The 24,679-nt window shown below is 38.6% G+C and overlaps 1 protein-coding gene across 5 annotated transcripts in view; it reads right to left on the reverse strand.

Moving 5' to 3' along the window:
* Akap13 (A kinase (PRKA) anchor protein 13) overlaps positions 1 to 24,679 on the reverse strand; it is a 321,318-nt gene that overhangs the window by 133,868 nt on the left and 162,771 nt on the right. For all 5 annotated transcript variants that reach the window (XM_013512533.1, XM_005381591.1, XM_013512532.1 and 2 more), the window contains exons 6-8: positions 17,665 to 17,863; positions 11,190 to 14,265; positions 7,507 to 7,643 (exon numbers count right to left, since the gene is read on the reverse strand). In XM_013512533.1, coding sequence (XP_013367987.1) covers positions 7,507 to 7,643; positions 11,190 to 14,265; positions 17,665 to 17,863 — 3,412 coding nt within the window. The remainder of the gene's footprint in view (positions 1 to 7,506; positions 7,644 to 11,189; positions 14,266 to 17,664; positions 17,864 to 24,679) is intronic.

Genomic DNA, 24,679 nt, shown 5'->3' on the forward strand with positions numbered 1-24,679 from the left:
ATAAAACAACACCCAACAATAGAAGCAATACAGAATTTCAGATAAAATGACAGGAAATTAACAATGGCTGTTGTATTACATATTATTATCTTCAAACTGGTTACTCAGTTAAACAAATATAGGCATATAAGACTGATTAACTGTTCTTTTCAATAAAGCAGTAGAAGTCAGTAGTACAACTCTCTTAGCTATTCTACACACACACACACACACACACACACACACACACACATATTTTGAAAATGTTTTCTTGAATGGGGAGAGTGTGTTAAAAAACAGAAGGCTTTCCTCTTAAAAAAGAGTAGGCTTTCTAACCTAGTACTCCGCATTTGGGATTTTATAGTTGTCCTCAAATGTATCTGTTCTTGTCTCTGGCTCTTAGGCCCATGGGCATAATACTGACAAGATACAACGGCATGCAGAATTAAATTTTCCATATGGCTAATAAAGTCATGCAATGAACATTTGGGAAAGGAATTATGTCAGAGATACCTCAATGAACAGATATTCCAGAGAGGCAAGCTCCTCCCTAATGAACTTGGCCACATCTTGCAAAGAGAAAGATCCCTACAACACATGGAAATGTTGATTTATAGCACTGAGTCAGGGAAGCAAGAATTAAAATCCTTTCCAGCCCACAACAGAACATACTCTCAAGATGAATGGCCCTAGAAGCTTTTTTTATAGACTTACAATTCTATGTCATCTTTTGCTACTTTTTTCAGTGACAGGCAGGCCCTATACTTTTTCATATCATTCTTTAGGAACTCTTAACAGGTCGAGAAAAATCTTGTTATTTGCGTACCAAAAACAACCTCTTAAATATATTACTAGTATTTTGCCACAGCTAAATAAACAACTAGAACATGAGATTTATTTTAAAACGAATGAACTTCAATCCTAAAAGGGCCAAGAAATATCTCCAACTGCTACTAAACGCATGGGAATACAATACAATGGGTTTACAATTCTAGTATGCTTCCTATAAACCTCAGCACTCTGGGAAGCTGAGGCAAGAGGATCACAAATTCAAGTCCATCTGGACAATTTAGCAACATGAGACCTTGTCTCTAAATACAGTTTAAAATTTTAAAAAAGATGGGGATATAGCTTAGTGCAAAAGTCCTTGGTACAAACCCTAGTACTACAGAAGACAGAAAAAGCGGAGGTGGGATTTTTAGTACACATTACATTATTCAAAGATACTTGTCTAAAAAGTAAGGATACATCCTAAACCAAGTGAATTAGATTTTCCAAATCTACCACCAAAATGACTCCACAGGAAACAACATAAATGCAGTATTACTACCAGTACAGTACTGGGTTCTAGTTCAGTTGACAGTTAACTAGCCATGAAACAAGGCAAGGCATTCAACATTCTGAATCCATTTCTTCTTATGAAGCAAAAGCATTGGATCCAGATGATCTTCAAGGCTTCTTCAATGTTTAAAGGTTTCAGAAATAAAAACAAGGTTCATCCCCTCAAATTATTGAATAATGCTGTTCCTGAAGTTTTTATAATATATGCTCAAAAAGCAGTAACTGAGTCTGAACCAGCATACTCTATTGGTTACTTAAATGAACAGGATATCAGAATCAAACTTACACAACTAAATGCAAATGATAATGCTAACTGTACTCAGATTCTGTTCTAAGCACTTGATATACATTAATTCACTGAGTACAAAAAGAGAACAAAAGAATATGAGCCAGATATGGTGGAGCTTGCCTATAATCCCAGAACTGGGGAGGAGGCTGTGAGGGAGGATCATGAGTTTGAGGTCAGCCTAGGCTACTGAGATGCTGTCCTTGCAAAAAGTAAAAAAGCAATCCAAGAACGCTGAAACCAGTAAAAATATGTAAGAAGGATAATGTTGAATATTACATTGTAACTACTAGCCAAGGACAGTGGTGCACATCTGCGATTCCAGCTACTTAGGAGGCTGAGGCAGGATGACCACAGGTTCAAGACCAGCCTGCATAATTTAGCAAGACTCTGTTTCAAAAGAAAAAGGGCTGGAGGGCTAGGGATGTAGCTCAGTGTAAAGGACAGTGGTTTAATCCCCAGAGAGTGGGGAGAGACAGACCAAGGGATAATGATGCATAGATGACAGAATTGTGTGTAAATCAATGACTCTGCCTCCTAGTTTGTGAATAATCTTCAACTCAGTGAAATATCAGTTAAGACTATGAAGAAGTCTCAAACATTTAATACATGCGCACCCTGTCTAAGAATATAAGCAAACATTAACCTTGATACTGTCTACTTTAATTATGAATAGATTTTTAAATCATTTATCCTCTAAAGTAAAGGCCTAGCACATGTAAAGTTGCTTAAGAAATGAAAAATTACTCAATTTGTATGACAGGCATTAGGTCACTGGACTAAACAAAACAGCAACCTAATTGTTAGTCTTTAAATCCTTGATAGAGCATTACTTCACAGAGATCCCTATGCTCTGCTAATTACGTTTAGACAATGTTACAGAACGTGCTCATAAAATTTCATAGGAATTCTTCACATTTACCAGAAAATTGCCACAAATTCAGTGTCATTCTAGTTTGTCAACCTGGTAGCAAAGTATAAGATATGTGCATGCTATTCCTGAAGATTTATCACACATGTTCTCTTTTATATTTGCAAAAATGAGACAACGAAGCAATGACTGGCCTATTCTGTAGCCAACACATAGAATGGGTATGTGTCAGAAAGATCAGAATAATAATTTTAAATAAATGCCACTCCATCCAAAAGTACAGCTGCAAGTTCAACTAACTCATTTCTAAAAGCAAACACAGATTTCAGAAGGTTAAGGCTGAGAAGATGAACAGAGATAAGGAAATTCAGCTCTATAGATACTAAGTCAAGAAGCTAGCCCAGGAGAGACAGAAGTGGAACTCCTTGCTCCCCATGCAGTTCAGAAGGGGAGAGGAGGAGAAGAGAAGGGTAGGAGAGGAAAGGAGAAGTGAGAGGGGAAGAGGGGAGGGGAATGCAAGAAGAAATGTACCAGCAGCTCATTGCCTATTTTTGTATAGCCACTGAAAAATCTTAGTTTTACTTTTATAATTGATTGGAAGGAAAATACAAACACTGAGTATTGTATGACACATAAAATTTTTACAAGATTTAAATGTCAGTATCCATGTATATGATTTTATTGAAACAGTCACACCTGTTTGTTTTTATACTGTCTGTGGCTACTTTCACATTATATAAGCAAAGTTAACTATTCAAACCTGAAAGTTTCCAAGAATGGCATGATTGAAAAATATGATGAATGTTTAAATTTTTAAGTTATAGCAATATCTTGGTTCATGAATGTAATTCTTTCCACAATTCTGGCCACAAAGCAAATTGGGTGAGAAATGAATTAAATTCAATAGCTAGGTTCAATGTTGATCTTATGGGAAAATTTGACTTAGTTCTTGTCCAATTCATTTTGCAATCAGAATTATGAAAATAATTTACATTTATGACCCAAGGAACCACTGTACTACAGGAAGAGATACACTATCATTAATCCCCTCAAAAAACTCCTCCTTGCTTCAAACATACCTATCCCATTGTCTTTAATGAATGTCTTTAGTTGCACTATGTGGCTGTCCTGATGTCCTGAATGGATTCAATGTTTACTTTTCACAGTCACTTTGACTTTGGGGAAGAGCCAGATGCCACACAGTGCCAGATCTGGTGAATAAAGTAGATGAGAACACCCTGCAATGCTTTTACGAGCCTGCCTCTCTGTTGGACGGAACTTGTTAGCATCATTCACTATGTGTCTGATCACATCTTGCAATGATACAAAAGACTTCGACAACTGCTTCAGAAAATGGCAAAAATGATAGGTGTGTTCAAGCAAGGGGGAGTATTTTGAGGGAGACTGATGCCACTGTGTCTTTAACTGTTATAGTTTTTTCTTAAATTTTACACGTTCACCATATTGGTTGATCAGCTCTTATAGTCTGTATGTCCCACAAAGTCTAAAATGTTTATTTGCCCTGTCCTTTACAAAAAAGAACTGCCTACCAACTACTCTCTTTTGACTAATTGAACATATTAATATATGAAGAAATATCAGAAAAGAGAGAACATAAGACAAAGGAAAAATTAAAGTGTATGTCACATCTTATCTTTGAACCAAACAGGGAGAGTCAGGCACAGCAAAAGGGAAGAGAGGTCAGATTTCACATTGTGATAGCAAAAATCTCCACTGCTCAAACCTGAAAGCCTTCGAGAACTAAAAATCTACTGGGCATGCTGCTGCATATCTATAACCAGCAGTCTGGGAAGATGAAGCAGTAAAGTGTAAGTATAAGCCTGACTGGCTAACTTCCCAAAACCCCTAGACCCTGTCTCAAAATTAAAATAAAATAAAATAAAATAAAAATAAAGCTAAAATTGTGGCTAAGTGCAAAGGCAATGGTTCAATTCCCAGTAATGGCCCCCCAAAAGCTAACAACTAACCAAAGACACCCCTCCCTGATACTCCTATTGCCATACTTTCTCCAACTATATCAGGGGGATGCAGACACAAAGCATAAGGCATAGAGATTCCCCCACCAAAAAACAAATTGCAGGGTTTCAATGCTCCTTAAAATGCCTTCACCAATCACAGAGTCCAAGGTAGTCAGGGAGCAATAAGCCATTAATGTAAGTTTTAGGTTCTAAGTCAAACCCCAAACTCTTTTTCCAGCTGGGTCTGATCTTGAGCTACTCATAAGACTCTCCAGGGTCTATTCTTTTATCTGGAAATGAGGCATACTGAGCAATCAGAGGAAAATTATCTATCTCAACTCCTCAAGCTAGAGGAAAAATGGGAAAAGAAAGGGACTGGGAGTGAACAAACTTTAACAGAAAGGTTTTTTTTCTTTATAATAGACAAAACTGGAATAGAAATATCCCTAATCAGAAAGTAATGGGTTTAGAAATAAGCACAAGATGGGATTCAGGGACACTAATCACTACGAAATCAAGATGGAGATATTAAAACAGAAACACTAAAGCTGCTGGAAGATAGAATGGGGAGAACTCTTGAAGACACAGGTGTAGACAAAGACTTTAGGGACAAAACTCCAATCGCACAGAAACTATCCCAAAGAATCAACAACTGGGATTGCATCTTATTAAAAAAGCTTTTGTACTATAAAAGAAATCACCAACAGAGTGAAGAAACAACCCACACAGTGGGAAAAACTTTTTGCCAGCTATTTCTCAGATAAAGGAATAATATCTAGAATATATAAAGAACTCAAGATAATCAGACCCCCAAATTTAAAGACCCAATCCAAAAATGGGCTTCTGAAATAGACACTTCCAAAATGAAGAAGTAAAAACAGCAAATAAATACATGAAAAAATGTTCAACATCACTGGTCATTTGAGAGATGCAAATTAAAACAATGTTGAGATTCCATCTCACTCTAGAAAAAATGGCTATTATTAAGACATCAACCAATAACAAATGCTGGTGGGGCTGTGGGCAAAAAGGAACCCTTCTCCACTGCTGGTGGAGAAATGATGTAAATGGATGAACCTTGACAGTGTACTCTGAAGCGACATAAAGTGGACACACATGTTCAAGTATCACATGGTTTCTCTGGTGTGAGAAACTGAAAGTGTGAATGAGGACCAAAATGTGTAACAGATACTGTTAAATAAGAAGAAAATGTTCAAATGGGAATGAGAACTAGGAAGGGGGGAGGGGGAAAGAAAGGAAGGAAAAAGGAAAGAAGAATAGAAGGAAAAAATGGAAACAAACCTTTCATAAATGAGGGGAGGTGGGGTTGAAGGGAAGGGAGGGAAAGGGAAAAAGAGAAGAACAAAGCTGTATCACATACAGGTACAAATTTCCTATGATGAATGGTATTATTTTGTATGTCTAAAATGTACAAATAAAATTAATTTTTTAAAAAAAGATGGGAGACCTAAGTAAGAACAATTCCAATTCAAGGATGTGGGTCTGTTCCTTCCTTTCTGAGGGGCTTTAGAAACAAAGACACATGCACCCATATGGGGTGTGCTCTCTTTTCTTCCTTTATGGGCAAAAGCAACATTCATCTGAAAAATGCCTGCCATACAAGTAGCCACCCAGGCATGAGTCATGAGTATTATCTGTCACGAGGGGTGGGTCAGAACAGTCAGAACCTTCATACCACTGTACTCCAATAAAATGAGGCCTGTTTATCACTTCACACACTTAAATGCTAGGGACAATAATGCTCTTTATACCTACTGGGATAATTTGAAGAAAAAAATACCAAAAAAATACCACGTAGCCCTGTAAAAAGCAAAAATGGTACAACTGTCAAGTTTAGCTAGGAAAGAGTGTATTTTCAACAGGCAGTCCAAGTTAGTCCACTAACTTGATTTTCAGTTTTTTCTTTGACCAGGTAAAATCTAAAGCCCTAAGTAGAGCAACATGTTTAAGTTCCCTTGTTTTAAAAATTAATGGTTTCAAACCAGGAGAAATAAATTTTTAAAAGCCTGTTGAATATTAAGTACAGAATTACTACATATAACCCAATTAGCAATTCCACTGGCACATATGTAAAAAACATGTCCAAGTAAACTTGCACACAAATGTTCATACTAGTATTGCATTTCTCAAAAAATGAAAACAATCCAAATATGTAACAAAATGTAATATATCCATACAATGGACTAATCAGCAATTAAAAGAAATGACATAATGACCAATTCCGCAACACAGACGAACCTTGATAATACGACATTAAGTGAATGAAATGAGTCATGAAAGACCACATATTGTGTAATTCCATTTACATGAAGTTCCAGAACGGGCAAATCTATAGACACAGAAGGTCTATTAGTGACTGCTAAAAGCTGGGAGAAGGAGACTGGGGAGAGGTGGACAGCTAGTGGGCACAGGGTTTCTTTTTAAGGCGATGATATGTCATATTAGAAGAATAGTGATGGCAGTTGCACAAGCTTCAAAGAGATTAAAAACCACTGAAGGGTGCACTTTATTTGAATGGGTGTACTTCATTTGAATTTTATAATAAGTCACATCCCAATAAAGGTGTTAGGATTAAAACTATTTTTTTCTTCACTAAAAATGACATACAGTACTTTGTATTTTAGATGGTTACTACAGAGATATAAAGTAAAACCTCATTTTTGCTATCTGTTTCTATATAAAGAAAAGTTTAAGAAGAGTTAATAGATCCCTTTTTGTGATGATTCTCACTGTAGCACACTTCAAGTGTGGAGATGACAAATTTCAGTGTCTTATGTTCATAGGGAACATATATTTCATCATGATCTCCAAGAGATTCATGTAGGAGAGCCTACTTCAAACCTTTGCGGTGTGGTATACATCATTTAGTTATGAAAGCTTATCACACATCCACAGTTCTAGAATAGAACAAGAGAGAAGGTAAAATACTCTTGTGTCCCTGTACAACAAAAATCTAGGCCATAAATCAGACACAGCAGAGAGCTAATAAACACATTCTACGTCCATATAGTGTTCTTGACGTCACTTACCACATGGGTCTTTGGGCCTTGTTTCATCTTAGGGGCAGGAGGAGCTCCATTCCCTACAGCCACCGGGTCAAAATCTGAACTTGATCTGGTCTTATTCAGAAAATCCACTTCATCTTCAGTTTTTGTGTCTGGCATTTCTGAAGAGAATGCGGAGGGGGGGGTGTCACAGAGTGAGGCATTTGAAAAAGTTGATTCTTGTGACTATTTACACAAGTTCCAGGTTTCATGTGTTTATTTTTTGCCTTAAATGGAAAGCATTCTGCTATTGGGTGCTGGTGTAACTTCTGCTCCATATGGAGCTTCTCCTCTATCACACAGTTTTGCGGTTTTCCCCAGCCTTTGCATGAGTTTGGAGCTTTGAGAAGATCCAATTCAACATCTATTAATGTCCACTTTCACTGACTTGATGAAAATTTATGAGTACAGGGCTGACCTACATGTAGAAAAACAAATTCCTAAACTGTAGGGGAGAGATTAACACCTGAAACTAGGTACTCCCTCTTAGCCATTATCGATATGGCCAGACAGATTTGTACAAGAGGAGAAAGCTGCTTGGAATAAGACAAAGCCTCTGGGACACATCTGAATACCACACAGCCTCATCTATCCACTGCTGCAAAAAGTAAGTATCCTTGAACTTACTACAACTTTTATTTCTTCCAAAACCAAAACAATGAAAAACCAACAATTCCTTTTCTTCAGAAAAGTCTTTATACATCTTTTCTCTAGAATCACCGTTGTCCTCTTGCTGGCTGGGCTATACAGACCAAACAGTAGTAGTCTTTGTTACCTGGCCACCATATGGTTAAAATATAAGAAGGAGATGGTAAATTTTTTTCAAGAAAAATTTAGGCTTCTGATACTTTTTTAAAAAGGGGACAGACAACTGAACAGTCAAAATTCATCACACTATTCAAAGAAAAATTAAACTGTCATGTCATTTCCTCATGGAAAATTTCCATCTGTGGTTACTAATCCAGTGATGCCACTACTCTGACAAATAAAAATGTTCCCTACACCAAAAAGCAGAGAGGTTTCTTAAATTACTTTAAGATTTTACTCTAATACCACATGTTCAAAAGGGCTCCTTCAATTTGGGAAAGTTACAATGCCATAAATGAGTATTTATAGGAGGCTGGGGATTTAGCTCAGCGGCACAGCACCTGCCTGGCAAACGCAAGGTCGTTAGTTCGATTCCTGGTACCAGGAAAAAAACAAACAAACAAAAAAAAAACAAAAAAAATAATAATTTTTTTTAAAAAATGAGTATTTATAAATCTCCTTTCTTTGCCCTTACAATTATACATTCTTAACAGCAATTTTAAAAATGGGTAGACAAATTTTTTTTGTCAAGAGAGTAAAATTCTGTTAAATGTCATAAAATGTAACTACAGTTTTTAAAAAAGTTTTTTGACTAAGCAATCTCTTTAGAAGTATACCTTGATCAAAACACTTCTTAGAATAATGGGGGAGATGTTTTTATTTTATTCATTTGGGGATGTGATTCTTGGCACCACTTTACTTTCCTATACCTATCAACAGAAAATATGTATCTTGGCAACAGCAACCAGTCACAATGGTAAACAGTGACTACTAAGACTTGAGAGGTGCTGAAACTCTGGCATGGCTCTGTATGCACCACCAGCAACCTAAGCACTGTGATCAACGCTTCTAATGGGTGAAAGACCCACATCATCCTCTTCTATCTGGCCCCTTGCAAATCATGTTCCAAGCTCATAAAACAACATCATTAAATCCATGAATAGAATGTAAACTTCATAGAAAATACCCTTTGGCTCTGATATCACATTTGGGTGGTTTTTCTCTAGGGCAATGTGACCACGGACTTTCCCAATCCTGACTATTTTCTGAAGAAAGTACAGATTTCTTCACCACTGGTTACTTTTCTCCATAGTTTGAGACCATGAACATGGAGACTATTATGACTCCCTCTAGTAGCAGGGAAAGTAATTCACCTACACAAAATATACTGACCCCAAATTCACTGTTGAAATTTGGTATATTTCTTCCTTCTTAAAACTTTAAAACCCTAAAATTTATTTCTTAGTATCTTTACTGTTATATGCTATTAAAAACCTAAGTCTGAAATTTTCTCTGTATTTACATTTTCTCACAGAGAATTTCACAGTTTACAGTACCTTGGTTTAAATTCTGACCACAGCCAAAAGGAGAAGTAACTCTGGCCCATGAGGCAAGGACAGACAACCCAAATGAAAAGAACATAGCCAGGCATCAACTTACAGCCACTCCCATTCTTCTGAAATGCCAACCTGCCAATGGTCCCCAAAATAGACTTGTTGTTGTGTCTCATTTTAAAAATTAGAGAACTTCTCATTTAAATTCTGACATAGCACCCAACACATTTCTATTGCTAGTAATCTAAAGCAACAAATGAAAAAACCTGAAATCACCAAAAATTCTATCCAGGTTCCTTAAATCCCTCACGGGAGAGGAGATAAAAACTGGTAAAAGTCCTTAAAGGAGAAAAATAAACTGTGTTTCAACTGTTCTCCCTAAGCCACTTTTTTTCTTGTCTGTTCTCTCTATACCCCACCTCCACTCTTAACATGTACACACTTAAAAGTATTATCGTAAATTAAAAAGAACAGCAAAACTAATTAAACAATAAAGACAAACAGGCTAACTCTTACCTACAAACGCATAGGAATAGGCATACAGACAAGTCCTGTTTCTACAGCTGGTAGCAGGTAGTGGCATAAAAGTATGCATCCAACTGACCTTTAAAGACTTCAGAAGTTAAGACAGAGACCGACTCCAGTTTCAGCTTTAGTCTCAACCCGCAATACAAAGTTTTAATTCAGACAGTTTATTTCCCCTGAGCAAGAGTGGTTTCTCTTTGCTGTCTCTAGACATGGTTACCCATAGATGGAACAGGCTGCTGTGAGCAATCTGCTCAGTGCAGCTGCTTCACCAAGATAAGCAGACACAAGGTCTGCCCAGTGACAGCAGCTCAGCAGGCTGGGCTTGGACGGAAATCCTGCATCCTATCCGTGCACTGTGCAGGGTCCTGAATTCCCAGACTCTGCCCCAATGGAACAGGCAATAGAACTGGAGGTTGCTACTTGGACAGGAAAAGGGGGAGCTACCCTCAAGCAAACCAATGACTTAATGCCATCATTTTGGATGCTGGGCCATCAGCTTAAAATGGTAATTACAGCTGTGCATGAAATCACTCTGACTCTGAATTTGCCTAGAATTCAGAAAGGATGACAGGGAGGAAGGGAGTTTCAAGCTTGTAAATAAAACACATCCTCTGCAGGATGTGTTTTTCATGGTTCTAAAGAAAAGGACTAGGCTATGTGAATAAAAACATTTGCTAAATTCCTTCATCTTTTTAAGGCATCTGCGATCTAGGCATTGTCTTCTAGGTTTGGAAAGTTGCAATAGCTACTGTGTGACAGAGCATTCATAAGTTAAATAATGAAGCTATGAATCTACAGTACAGGAAGCAAAATCTTTCCAACCCTAAGATGACGTGCATCCCCTGATGGTGGTGACTATTAACTTGGCAACCTACTCAGTGAGCAAGCAAGACCTTAAAATAAAATAACAAAGATGCCTATATTTTTACTAGCACACCCTAGAGACTCTGAGAGGAACTCGCCTCTGAAACTGTTCATTTTGTATTTTGCTTTGCTTACCTGTTGCTGGCTCCTGCCTCTGAACAGGCAGAGCGATGTTCTCTGGCTCCTCCCTTCCAAGGAAGATTCCTGTGAGGTTCCTTGTGGCTTCTTCACAAGTACCATCCATCTGCAGGGTCTGTACTTTCTCTGTAGAAACCTCCTCTGGTATTTCAGTCATAGGGCCTGACTCAGGACTGGACAGTGACATGTGACAGATTTCTCTGTCAGTAATCAGTGCTCCTGAGGCCTTGATTTGTTCAATGACAGCTTCCACTATACGGCTGGCAGCGTCCTCTAAGTCCATTTCCTCAGGCACATATGCAGCTTGCTTGTCTGAGGCTGAGACCTGTGTGACTCCCCTCCTGACATCTGGGGTCTTGTCATCAAAAGTGGAGAGTCCTATCTCTGTGGGAAGCTCCACAGCAGGCTCCAGTGTTTCATCATCCATTTGTACCTCCTTGGAGTCACCTGTCGTACTGCCAAGGTCTGCTTCCTCCAGCTTCTCTTTCTTCCAAGCAAGAGGTAACACAGCTGGGGTTGTAGCTTCCTGTGGGCTGGTCATACCTTTGTCTGGTAAAACTCCTGGCAAACTTAGGGCCATACTCTTCTCCTGGGTCACCAAAACTTCTGAAATTGGGATGTCTTGGGTGTTATGTGGTATATCCTTTCTTCTGGGCGCATCAGGACCTGGCAGGGTATTAGCCCCGGGAACATCCACTGTCACATTTGCACTCACTTCACAGGTTCTGGTTTTCCCCTGGGATTCAGTATCCTTCACTTCAACATTCAGAGCAAAAGGTTGACTGCCATTAAGCTCCTCAGACACATCTGGAAACAAATGTGGCAAGAGAAGTGAGCTGTTCTGCTCTGTACCCAAGGCTTCCTGCCTCGAGTCTGCTGCCAGACTTGTTCCTGGTATCACCAGACTCTGTGTGGCCCCACCTTCAGCCAGCAGGGAGACCTGTGGGCCCACTTCCTTGTTATTTTCAGTTTCTCCCTTCAGACAGACACAGGGTGTGACCAGTGAATTATTGGGCTGAAGTGCTTTGTCTTCTGTACAGACAGCTGAGATAGGCTCTTCACAGGATCCTGGTGTCTCCTGTCCAGGAGGTGGCATTCTCTGCACTTCCGGCAACATTCCTGAAGAAAGCATGTCTTTCTTCATGGAGGAGCAAGTCATTGCTTTATCTTTGTCATCTTGTCCCAGAGTTTCAGAGTTTTGGGGAATTGCCACATTTTTTCCTTCTTCAGTCAAAATTGAGCTAGAGGCCAAAGTGGCCTTATCCATGCTTAGCAGCGAAGAGTCAGTCAGAACTTTAGGGGGTGCTGAGGGGCCAGGGCTCTCATGCTCCCCAGCAAGTCCTCCAGGATTGATATTCCCCATGCTGGGCTGAAGATCTACAGCAGCAGAGGACGTGGACAGGTCTGCAGTGCTGTCTTCTAGCAGCTGTTTATCAGGACAATCTGAATCTCCTCCGGCTGGGCTGCCTCTATACACTGTAGGCCTATGTAGTTCCGGGGTTGCTGTTCCCTTTTCTTTCTGGGAGGGGACAAGAGAAAGTGCGTCATCTTTGGTTACTGATTCACTGCCTGGACTGCTTGCCAGAGGGAAAGTGCTGCCTGATGGCACTGCCTGGTCTGGCCCCAGTTCTTTCTCAGTTTTAGGGTCCAATGGATGCAGATGTGAAGCTGCCTCAAGCACAGTTATTAAAGGTGTATCTACTTTCAGATCTTTTCCTTGGCCTGTTTTATCCAAAGCTTCGAGGGAACAAAAATCCATGCATTCTTGGATATCTCTTAAAGGGTCAGAAGGGACTGTAGTTGCTTGTGGGTCTTCCTGGCAGACAGCAGTGGGTGGGTCTTGTGTGTCGGGCTGCCCTGCTGTGGTGATTCCAGGCGGGTCAACTATGTCACTGCAATGTTCTGCAACCATCTCACCGCTAGAAGTCACTGTGTTCTGTTGAGATGCAGAATCAGCGCCAAGCTTATCATCTCCAGTTGTAGAACAAACTAGTAATTTGCTGTTTTCACTTTTAACATGAGGTAAATTCATTTCTGATTTCTGGTTTGGCAGCACATCTCTTTCTAGCCCAGAAAACGTTAACTCTGAGGATGGCAGTGCCTCACAAATGGCTGCTACAGGAACGTCCAGTTCTAATCCATCTGAGCTCCTGTCTTTTGCAGCAGCTGTAATTACCAGAGAGTCCTGATCTCCGAGATCATCAGCACATGGCTCACAACTTCTCAAAGTTTCAGTTTCTGCTGTTTTTTCACCAGGGATTTCTCCAAGACTAAGTGTAAGAGAAGGATCATCAGTTTTGTTGCCACCCAGGATGCTGGTGGCAGAGGGACAGCTTGGAATACTGGCTTTATCTACAGGCTCACTGATGACCTGTATGTTGGTGGCTTCAGCTGTGCTGATATTAGAGTTCTCAAATCTTTCCTTTATACTTGCCCCTGCTTCACACATACTGTTCTGGATGGCGACACCTGAGTTCATGAGGCTATGTTTCATTTTCACTGCTCTCTCTGGGGTGCTGACATCTGTTGAACCACTTGCCAGTTTACCTCCAGAGGAATCCTGGGCCCTGCCCAGCTCTGTGATCATGCCTTCCTGCAGCAAACTCTCTTTGTTACACAGAGCCTCCTGGTCTGTGGTCATTACAGAAAACTTTGTTCCAGTTTCTTCATTTCTGTTTCCAGAGGATAAAGGGCATTCTGGACCTTTTACTCCAGAGTCAGGCATGCTCTGAAGGCAGCTGTCTCGATCACACACAGTTTTTGAGTCCACAATAGGCACTGGCTCCACCTCTTCCCCTTTTCTCTGCATGCCTTTACTTTTCTTCCTATAAGAACAGTTTGTATTCTCTTCCTCAGTCACATGTGATGAATCACAGGAACTTTCAATCTGCCTAACAGGACTCTTGTGGAAGCTCTCAGTCTCTTCAGGAGAAGAAAGCTGCTGGTTGTCTGAGGACTCTGGTGCACAAGGAAGAGTCTGGCCATTAATCTCCAGGGCACTGGGTAGGCTGGAAGGGTCCTGTGCTGTCACCATGGCAGGCAAAAGACTGTCCGTCTGTGGGAGGGTTGTTTTCTAGGAGAAAATCAAGATACACATAAAAAACTGCCGGTAAGAGAAGATGTCACCGACACCTATAAGCAAAATTCTGTTGGACAAAAATTCCTCATTCTAGTCCTTCTAGGGTCGCAAGATAACCTGATCTAAGCAAATACAAATTAATTTTTTCTCATTCCTGATAGCACTTTTCTCTCTTGTATCTACACAGCCACTAGGATGTTAAAAATGGCTTAGAATATGCATAGCTTCCAGGTGTGGCAGTGCATGCTGTAATCCCAGCACCTGGGGTAGAGATGGGGGTGGGGGATGGGGACTGAGGCAGGATGTCCCCTGTGAGGCATACTGAGTTCAAGGCCAGCCTAAACTACACAGTGAAACCCTGCCTCAAAAAACCAAAAAGAATATACTTAGTAACTATTTGTTACATTTTGAACTATTATACAAAGGATTAAAACAATCTCAAAAACCTTAATTTAAAAGAGGCATTCTAAACATCTTCAAATGAGCAAAGTGAAAATATTTTTTAATCAGTCTTTAAAAGGAAAGAGCTGACTTCCATTCCACCTCAAGTAAAAACAAATTGTAACTGGTTTCATAAACCCTTCAACTACAAAACCCAGGTGAGTGCTCCTATACTTAAATATTGGTAGTATCTTAGTTCACAAACATTTCAGTTCCCAAACAGAAGTGTTTGGCAAAATTTTGCTTCCATTGGCAAACTCTGCATCAGGTGATGAACACGAACATGATGACCATCTTTCACAGAATCAGAACAAATTAAGTTCTTGAACTGAGGTACCACCGTACTTACTGAGAAGTTACACACTGTTCTTTAATCCCCAAAATATGATCACCTCAGTCTAGTTTATTTATTTATTTTTTTGGGGGGGGTTTTTCTCTGGTACCGGGAACCAAACTCACGACCTTGCGCTTGCCAGGCAGGCGCTTTGCCGCTGAGCTAAATCCCCAGCCCCAGTCTAGTTTATTTAAATATTTCAGTTTTGGGTTCATAATTTCAAGAACAGTGGCATGGTAGATGTAACTGTTTTTGGTAAAATTAGCAGTTCCTGTGTTCTCAAATACTGAATATTCAATAAACGAGAGCAAACACTGTTAATCTTACCTAACTCACTCACTGACAGAGGGTACTATGGCTTAAGGATATTATAAATCATCTCAAAAATATTTTCTGCAACTTTGAAGTATTTTTCCTGATAAATACGACCAACAAGGGAATGGTTAAGATAATCATAGACCACTGACTCAATGGAAGGAATTCTATGCTGCTATATAAATAGTAAGTATGAAGACAACAGCACAAGCAGAAAAAAATACAATATTGAAAAAATAAATACAACGCATTATGCACAAGTTCCCTGTATGTGCAGATATGGCTTAGGAAAAATGGAAAAAAATACGGATAGATCATTCATCAGTTTACCTTTATATCAAAATTTCAGCAATTATTCTAATACTATTTGGTTAATACATAAAAGTTACTTTAAAACACCTGGTTGGCTCTCTACTCATTGTTTGATGTACTGTAACCGTTTGTACTACTGTCATCTGTCTGCTTATTTACTCAGTAAATATATTAGACTATTCCTATCTACTTTTTGAATTTATTGTAGATGTTTACACATAAAACAATATAATGTGTGATAGTTACTAAAGTCCTATTAAAGAGTACAAGAAAAGTGGAGTTTCACTAAAGGCTCATGTCTCATGTGCTACCTTCCTTAAATTATTCAACATTAACTTGTTTTCATTCCTGCCAAAAATATGATAGCCTCTTAAAAATTATGAAAGTATGCCAGGAATAGTGTCACATGTCTGTTATCTTAGCACTCTGGTAGAAGGATCACAAGTCTGAGCCCAGTCTGGGGAACTGAGCAAGACCCTGTCTCAAAAAAGGTGAGGGAGAGGAGAGGGCTCAGTAGGAAGACTCTCAGTTCAATCTCTAGTACAGAAAGAAAGAAAAGAAAGAAAAGAAAGAAAAGAAAGAAAAGAAAAGAAAAGAAAAGAAAAGAAAGAAAGAAAGAAAGAAAGAAAGAGAGAGAGAGAGAGAAAGAGAGAGAGAAAGAGAGAAAGAGAGAGAGAAAGAGAGAGAGAAAGAGAGACAGAGAAGGAAGGAGGGGGAGGAGCGGGACGAGGGAGAAAGCAAACAAGCAAGCAAGCAGGCCATCAGTCCTTCAGATTTAATGAAAGGTGGACATCACAGGAAAAGAGATCTGGCGAAACAAACCTGAAGAATTTGAGAAGCTCCTAGCACATGCATCCTTCCATAAGTTAAATTTCTCATGTTTTTTTATCAATCAGTCATACCTTGTAAAGAGCTTTCAGATTTGCAAACTGATGTTTTCAAGTGGATTATCATTCACTTAGTAAAAAGAGTTCTAAGAGAAAAATCTGATTTCCTGAGCAGTCCACTCAAAGGAAAATAAAATTACTGCTTTAGAACAAACATGATTTTGAAAGGCAAAGGCAGGAACATTAGGGCTGGGGATTTAGCTCAGCAGCACAGCACCTGCCTGGCAAGCACAAGATCATGAGTTCGATTCCCGGTACTGGAAAAAAAACAAAAAAATAAAAATAAAACAAAAAAAAGGGCAGGCACATTGACAACCCTACTATGGAGTTTCTTGGCCTGCTGGCCTCAGAAACAATGCTTGCTCCCAAAGAAAATGCTGGCATTGAGCTGACTCTAAGTAACCTTAAATGAAATCATTATTAAGCGGCTTCCAAATCCAATCAGTCCTGAAATAAACTGAGTGGAAAAATTATCTCAACTTAGTCCTTCAGATGTTATGACTAAGAGAGATACACACGTGATATCCACATTATCCATAATTAATGCTTCCAAGGAGTCTGCAATGCTTTTATTTTTAAAAACATCTTTATCTTGCAGACTTGTGTGGATTATAAAACCTTTATTTTTGGTGATCTTTTAAACCATTTAACTATCAATTTAAATATAGTAATGTTTTCATCACTCACTAAAATAGCTGTGAAAGGCTTTATTGATGAGTAAATTTGGTTCTTGTTCTTTAGCAACAATCTCATAAACTGGTTTTCTTCATTTAGTTCTATAAAGTTAAACCAAACACGGGCATATTTCATGTGCAGGAATTTAGTTCTAGTTGTTGTATATTTCTATGTTTCCAACAGGTATGTATATTTTTCATTACTTCAGAAACATGGCAAAAATCAATTTTAAAATCTCAGCTGTCTACTGCTATGCTACAACCCTAATGCTAGTTTAAAACTTAAGTGCTGATATTTAATACTACTAATATTGCTTTACAGGTTTCACAATCTTTGGTAGAAGCATTTTTATGTTCTGAGTATAGCAAGGTTCACTGGGCAAGATGGATATATACACACACACCTGAAAAAGAAAACCATCTTCCTTACCATTAGTTGCTGCTGGATGTTCATAAGTTTTAAAATATGTTCAGAGCAACTGTCTCCAGGATATGGGGCTTCACAGTTGGAGTCTGATGCAGAGGTCAAAGTATAGATGTCCAGCTCCCGATGATGCCTCACAGAACAGTCTCCATAAGGGATTTCATAGGATAAACTGCTCCAGGAATCTGGTTCCCCAGCATTCTCCCTGTAAGCAAGCAATTACTGGTTACCATATGAATTCTATGTGCAAGGCACTGGTGTAAGGCCCTTTAAGTGTAATGTCATTTCTAACCTGATTGTTCTATGTAAAAATTTTCCTTATATAACTCTTCCATGATTCAGCATGTAACAAAGCCCGCTGTTTTCCTAAGAGGTCACAAAAAGATTCAATTTAAAAGTATAGGATTCCTCCCTAAGTGTGTTCTTTGGATCAACATTTTTAAAAAGGTCAAATTTTAAAGTAGTTAATATTATGCTAATAACCAAATAATGAAGAAGTGTAAGCCTGGTTTTCCACAGAAGACTTATTAAGAATTGCTTTTAAATAGGTTACTGCATGTGCTAATTATGGTTGACTATATTGGAAAGGCAAGAACCCATCACTCCAACCCATGTAAGCACATTCTGACTTTATAAACAATACTGGAAATGCTTAAAATTTCCTGAACTACACAGAAACAAAAAAACAAAAACACACAAAAAACTACAATGTCATATTGTACTGTCTTTGTCAACAAAATTTAAAAATCCTATTTTAAATGAAGCTCTTGGTAGAACTTCAATTTTTTTAATTAAAAAAATTAAATTTCACTCAATTTATATCATCATAGACGTATATACCTACAAAGCTGACAAGAGTTCAAGCGTATAACCAACCATTTGTGGTACAGGTCTCAAACAAGAAAACTCACTAGGCATTGTGGTACACACATGAACCCCTACTACTCAGGAGACTGAGGCAGAAGGATTCCACATATGAGGTCTGCTTGAGGAATGTCGTGAAACCTTGTCTCAAAAAATAAAAAAGGTGGGGGTGTAACTCAGTGGTAGTACACTCCTGGGCTCAATACTCAGTACCAAACAAACAAAACACACATCACATATGAACACAGAAAATCTCTTGAATGTGGTTCTAATGACCTTTCCAATACTGTAAGCCAATTCTGTGATCAAAGAAAGTAGAGTTCTTCTATAAAGACCACAGCACCTCAAATTTACGTATTACTTCTGGAAGATAAATCCATGCCCATAATGTCTGCTTGCAATACCTAGCCACTCTATGTTGTGTTTTTCACAGCAGATAAAGGAATTTCGGGAAATTCCCGAAAGATGAAGTATACAATGAAATATTCTTATATTCTGATATAAGAGTGTATCATTCTTATTCTCTTATTCTACAATCTTATATTCTCCCTAATTATACTCTGGCAAATGTTTCAAATGTTAACCAGTTCCTTCTGCATTCAACAGAAATATAAATCTCTGGTGCATTAATCCTTGGTGTCACTGTCTGCTCTTGATAGTTTGATCAGGTATAAGGCAGAGTTGGGAGACTGCTGGATGCAAATCCAGTTCCTTCTATTTCCTAGCTATCTGATGCTTTACAAGTTTTTTAACTTCTCTGGGACTTAATTCTATAATGTACACACAGGGATGTTACAATTCAAGCACTAGTCTGAGGACTGGAGAAAATGAACATGAAGTGCTTACAGTATTTGGCATAGAGAAGTCCCATAATGATATTCCCTGTTAACTTCTTCTTGCTTGCATTCATGTAAAAGTAATTCCTAGTAACCCTTCCTCCTTTCTTGTTTCCTGCATTTACCAGAAAAACCCGGGGCTGGGGATTTAGCTCAGCGGCAAAGCGCCTGCCTGGCAAGTACAAGGTCGTGGTACCAGAAGAAAAACGAAAAACCAAAAGAAAAGAAAAGAAAAACCCTATTCCTCTGAAACCTTTAAACACACCGAAAATAATCCTCTATTCTGACTAGATGCCTCATAGCTAAAAGATTAGGCAAAATAATCTTTTAGCAGATTATGCTTTCCATCAACTTTTTCCTCAGTTTGTGGAATGTTCTTTATTTTCTCTTTCTTACGACATTAACATCTTGGGATTCCCATATTATATGTATTACATCTCACATAAGTATAAGCAAATAGTACAATGATAAAGTATCCTAGAGATTCTAGGAGGAAGGAGAAAGGTTAGATCTGAGATCACTGTCCTATTTTAACATGCAAAAAACTAATGAATTTAGAAACAGACATGCTGTCTGTTAAAAAATATAAAAGAGTACTTCAACTGCCTCTACAAAGTTTTTCCTACTAAATCATACTTCTCTGTATTTAGTAATTCACTTGAGAAAAAAATGGGAATTTTAAAGTTATGGAATAGTATAGTAGAAAATCTGTAAGATAATGGAAAATCATGCATTGGCTCAAAGTAACAAGTGTGCTCCAAAAGAATGCTATTGTAATTTCCATATTTGATAGTGGTTGCCTAATAGTTGCTTAAAGTAAGATTAGCATGTTATATGCTGAGTGTTTTGTGTATTTGCCAAAGTGTTCTACTCTGAGTAAAATGATCTCAAACAGAAAAGCACCTGTAGGGCAGTCACTTCAAAGGACAATGGAATGACTCAGGAAGTCAATCCACTATACCAAATGAAGGGGAGACAACTGGAAATTTAGCTTTCAAGCTGGGGTTGATCTTGTCTCTGACTGCACTTAATTAACTGTATGACAGACAATACTGGTATATCTGCTTGCTCAGATTATCATATACTGTACAGCCATATTCCAATAAAAACTTTCAAAAACAAAACCTGATTCATCTACCACTACTCAATGTGAACCAAATATAGCAAGTTTACAATGGACTCTTTGCCAAGTAAGGGTCAATTAAAAAATGATACAGCTTATTCTCAGCAAAAGAGAACATTCCATCAACCTTTCCACTATTAACTCTCGAACTGTTTCATTTTTATTATCTAAATCTTCAGAAATTCATTTCACTAACCACAACCTATTTACATTCTACTTCTCCCATGTTCTCCCTCAAGAGGAGTATGTTTTTGTTGTCACATTGCTCTAGGTGCTAACTATTCAATCTCCCAACTCACTGCCTCTATGTACTTTTGTGGCTTTCTACTTCCTTGAAAGACCTGTCATTGCAATTATTTTCCCACAGGCTTCCGCGAATACCTACTGCCACTGTTACGCTGCCATACCCATCTTGCCTACAGGTCTGGGTAAATTCTACCATTCATGCATCCATCAAATATTTGCCAGGCACTAGTCAAGGTGCTGACTCAAGACTCATTTTTGTTGGTAGCTTATATACTCAGCAAGGGAGAAAAAGCAAGGTAAGTAAGTAAAATATATACAAAAGACAGCAAGTGTTGTGAAGAAAAATTAAGCAGAGATGAAAGTTGCGATTTTCAATGTACTGGATAACACTGAAGCAAATATATTTTCTACTCTGCGTTAAAAATATAAAAACCTTTACTGCATCTGCTAATAAAATTTGTCAAAGCTCTATGCATAAAAAGGTTAACTGCAACTTAAACTGGAAACAGCCTTGGTAATTTAAAACAAATCCATACACTATTATGTAGCTATAAAAATTAACTGAAATGACAGTTCAGTAACACTGAAATCTACAATGTTCTGTGAATAAGCAAAATAAAAACATAGATCAAATCTAAACAGTAAAATGCACAAATAAAGAGTCAGAATGATTAGGTTACAGGCCTTCTTCTACCCCAAACTTAGTATTTTTAGTAATTTTCATTAAGACATTAATATCTTCATGAAGTTTCTGAAGTTCCTCTTCAGCCAGGCCTAACTGCAGCTCTGTAATGCTTTTGCTGTGTATGAATCCACACAGATATGGGACTCCCACAATTGCCAAACACTGGCCTTGTCTACTTATTCTCAGATGACCCTTTTTTCCTGTCTTTATTAGGAAGTTCAAAGCCATCTACCATGAGCTACAGTAATCTTTATCACTCCAAAGAAAGAGGGGTGGGTGGGAGGATCTCTATCCTCTCAAAACGCATTTTCTAGAGAGTGGTTTTGCTTTGTTTCCTCCCACCCTCCCTAGGACCCTGCATCAGTGTCATCTAGCTGTCTCTAATTTTCACTGTGTCTGAACTTGCTCCTTCCCCAACATCAGCAATGGACCAAGCATCACTGACAGTAAAGGGAATCACTACAGAGGATAGACGCAGCAGCAATCCTATGAACCCTGTAGACCAGTAGCGCTCACCTGAGGATTGGTCCCCGAGGGACACTGAACAATGTCTAAGGACATCTTTGATTGTTATAGCTTGGGGAGGAAGGGGATCTTCCTACAATAAAGAATTATTAGGCACAGGGCTGGGGATTTAGCTCAGTGGCACAGCGCCTGCCTGGCAAGCGCAAGGTCATGAGTTCAATTCCCGGTACCAGAAAAAAAAAAACAAAAAAAATTTTAAAAAATAATTATTAGGCACAAACTGTCAGTGGTGCTCGGGCTGAGGGACACTACCCTAATCCACGGAGCCACTGTCTTGTTCTCTTCCCATCAAAGCAGGCAAATGTTCACTTACCACCTCCTACCTCTGAACACTCGCAGGCTCTGCCAACTTGACTCCTACCCAAGGCTACTGAAACTTCTTTGCCACAGTTCTCCAGTGACAAATCCCAAAACTCAGTGGCCATGCTTGTGTCCTTAAATTTTATAGAATGTGAAAGTGTTGATCTGACCTTTCTTTTGACACCTGACATCCACAAAAATATGCTATTCCCCCACTGCTGTCCCTGCCTTTTCTTTTCATATGTCAGATGTAAACATAAATAAGCTCTCTTGGGGCTGGGATTTAGCTCAGTGGCACAGTGCCTGCCTGGCAAGCACAAGGTCATGAGTTTGATTCCGGGTGCCAGTAGAAAAACAAAACAAACAAAAAAAAAAAGCTCTCTTAACTCAGTCCTCTTCTTTTGTGCATCCTTTCCCACAATCCCAGCTCACCTCCCAAATCTCTTTCTGGCCTCAATGTTTGAGTTTACCTCACACTTACAACTACTTTATGAATGTCTTCACCAAGGTGTCCAGTGGATACCCTCAAATTTCAAACCTCAATTTCATATTTCCCCCCACTCTCAAAAGTAGCAGCAACTCCAAACTTACTTCCATTAATTAAGCCACTGTTATGCCTAGTAACACTGTTTCCTGTGCTCAGAATATTATGCAGATTTTACATGAGCAATGCTTCTTCTATTCAGCCCTGTATTTCAATTCTTCGGGTACTGCACTAATTTACACCTTTGCTGAATTACCTGTATTCTTGCAGCTACTCTTGTTACTGGTCAGCTGCCCTAGAACCTCCACTACCCTTTAAATCTATCAAAAATAATTGTTTCAAAGTAATGGTGATGTCATTATCTTACTCAGAAGTTTTGCTCTATGATTTGGTATGCACCACCACCCCCACGCAATACTGGGGATTGAAGCCCATGTTGTGCACAAATTTGTAATTCTTCTGCCTCAGCCTCCCAGGATGCTGGGAGTGCAGGTATGAACCACCACACCCAGCTTTGTTTGTTCTTTTTACACTGGAAGCAAAAGCTATCGTCTCGTGGGGCCACATCACCTAGAATTTTTTTCTTTTTTTTAATTTTAAAGAGAGAAAAAAAACAATAAAAGTGATACAAAATTTCAAAACAGGATGATAGGAAATTATCAATGGTTATATTGCATATTGTTATCTTCAAAGTAGTTGCTCATATTACAAGATATAGGCATGAAAAATTGATCAAACAATATAAGCACTAACTGTTCCTTTCAATGAACTAATAGAAATTAGAAGTGCAATTATCTTAGATACCTTGTGTGTGTATGTGTGTATGTGTGTATATATGTATATACATACATAAAAAAAATTTCCCCTTTCTTTTCTCCTTTCCCCCATCCCTTTCCTTTTGAACATTTTCTTTCCCTTTCACAATATCTACTGTACCTTTTGGATCTTATTTACATAGAATTTCTCTTTAATCTTTATCATTCTATAAACCATCTTATCTTTGTTACATAGATACATAAAGCAGAGAATCACACCACTTCCTGCCAAGACCATCCAGTTAACAAGACCATTCAGTTAACAAGTTAACTAAAATCACATTCTACGATAATACTTTCATACACCAGCAGCTGTTCTACCTATAAACATTCACCATGAGACTACTTTCCAGTCACAATTCATCTCATTATTCCCCACTCTGGATGCAGTTTATAAATGTCCATTCTCAAAACACAACTCCTCAACCAGAGGTCCCAACCTGTTTATAATCCATGCATCTTTTAGTCTAGTTTCCTGATCTCTTTTTCCATTCTTCTGGCAAATGACAAAGGATCTTCTCTTCCCTCTCAAGACACAATCTACTCTACTGTGGCTTGTTTTTAAAGAACCTCTTCAGGCTATTTAACTGTTCTTTATTTACTTGTCTTACACTCTCACTGGAACACCAGTACCATCCTCCAGGATGATGTCTACTGGAGTTGCAATTTACTGAGTGTTTAAGACCAAGTCAGTACATAGCACATTAACAGAAGTATACAAAAATTTCTCTTTATCACTACTTTTTGGCTACAAATGAAATCTTGACCTAATATTTTTAAGACTATGCTATATTAAAAAAAACTATAGGGGCTGAGGATTTAGCTCATCGGTACAGCGCCTGCCTGGCAAGCGCAAGGTCGTGAGTTCAATTCCTGGTACTGGAAAAAAAACAAAAACAACAACAACAAAACAAATAAAAAAAACTATACACCTTCATACAATAGAACTGCAAAGCACAGCTGGGGATAGGGACGGACACACACACACACACACACACACACACACACACACACACACACAAATGATAAGACTGAGGAGAGATTACAGATTGACTACCCAACATAGAAAATGAATGTTTTACTCACTATCTGCCTTGTGTTCCAAAAACACATGCACACAGTTTGCACGTTCCTCTTCCTAAC

Source organism: Chinchilla lanigera, unplaced genomic scaffold, assembly GCF_000276665.1.
Source record: "Chinchilla lanigera isolate Chin_1 unplaced genomic scaffold, ChiLan1.0 scaffold00015, whole genome shotgun sequence".
Classification (NCBI taxonomy): Eukaryota; Metazoa; Chordata; class Mammalia; order Rodentia; family Chinchillidae; genus Chinchilla; species Chinchilla lanigera.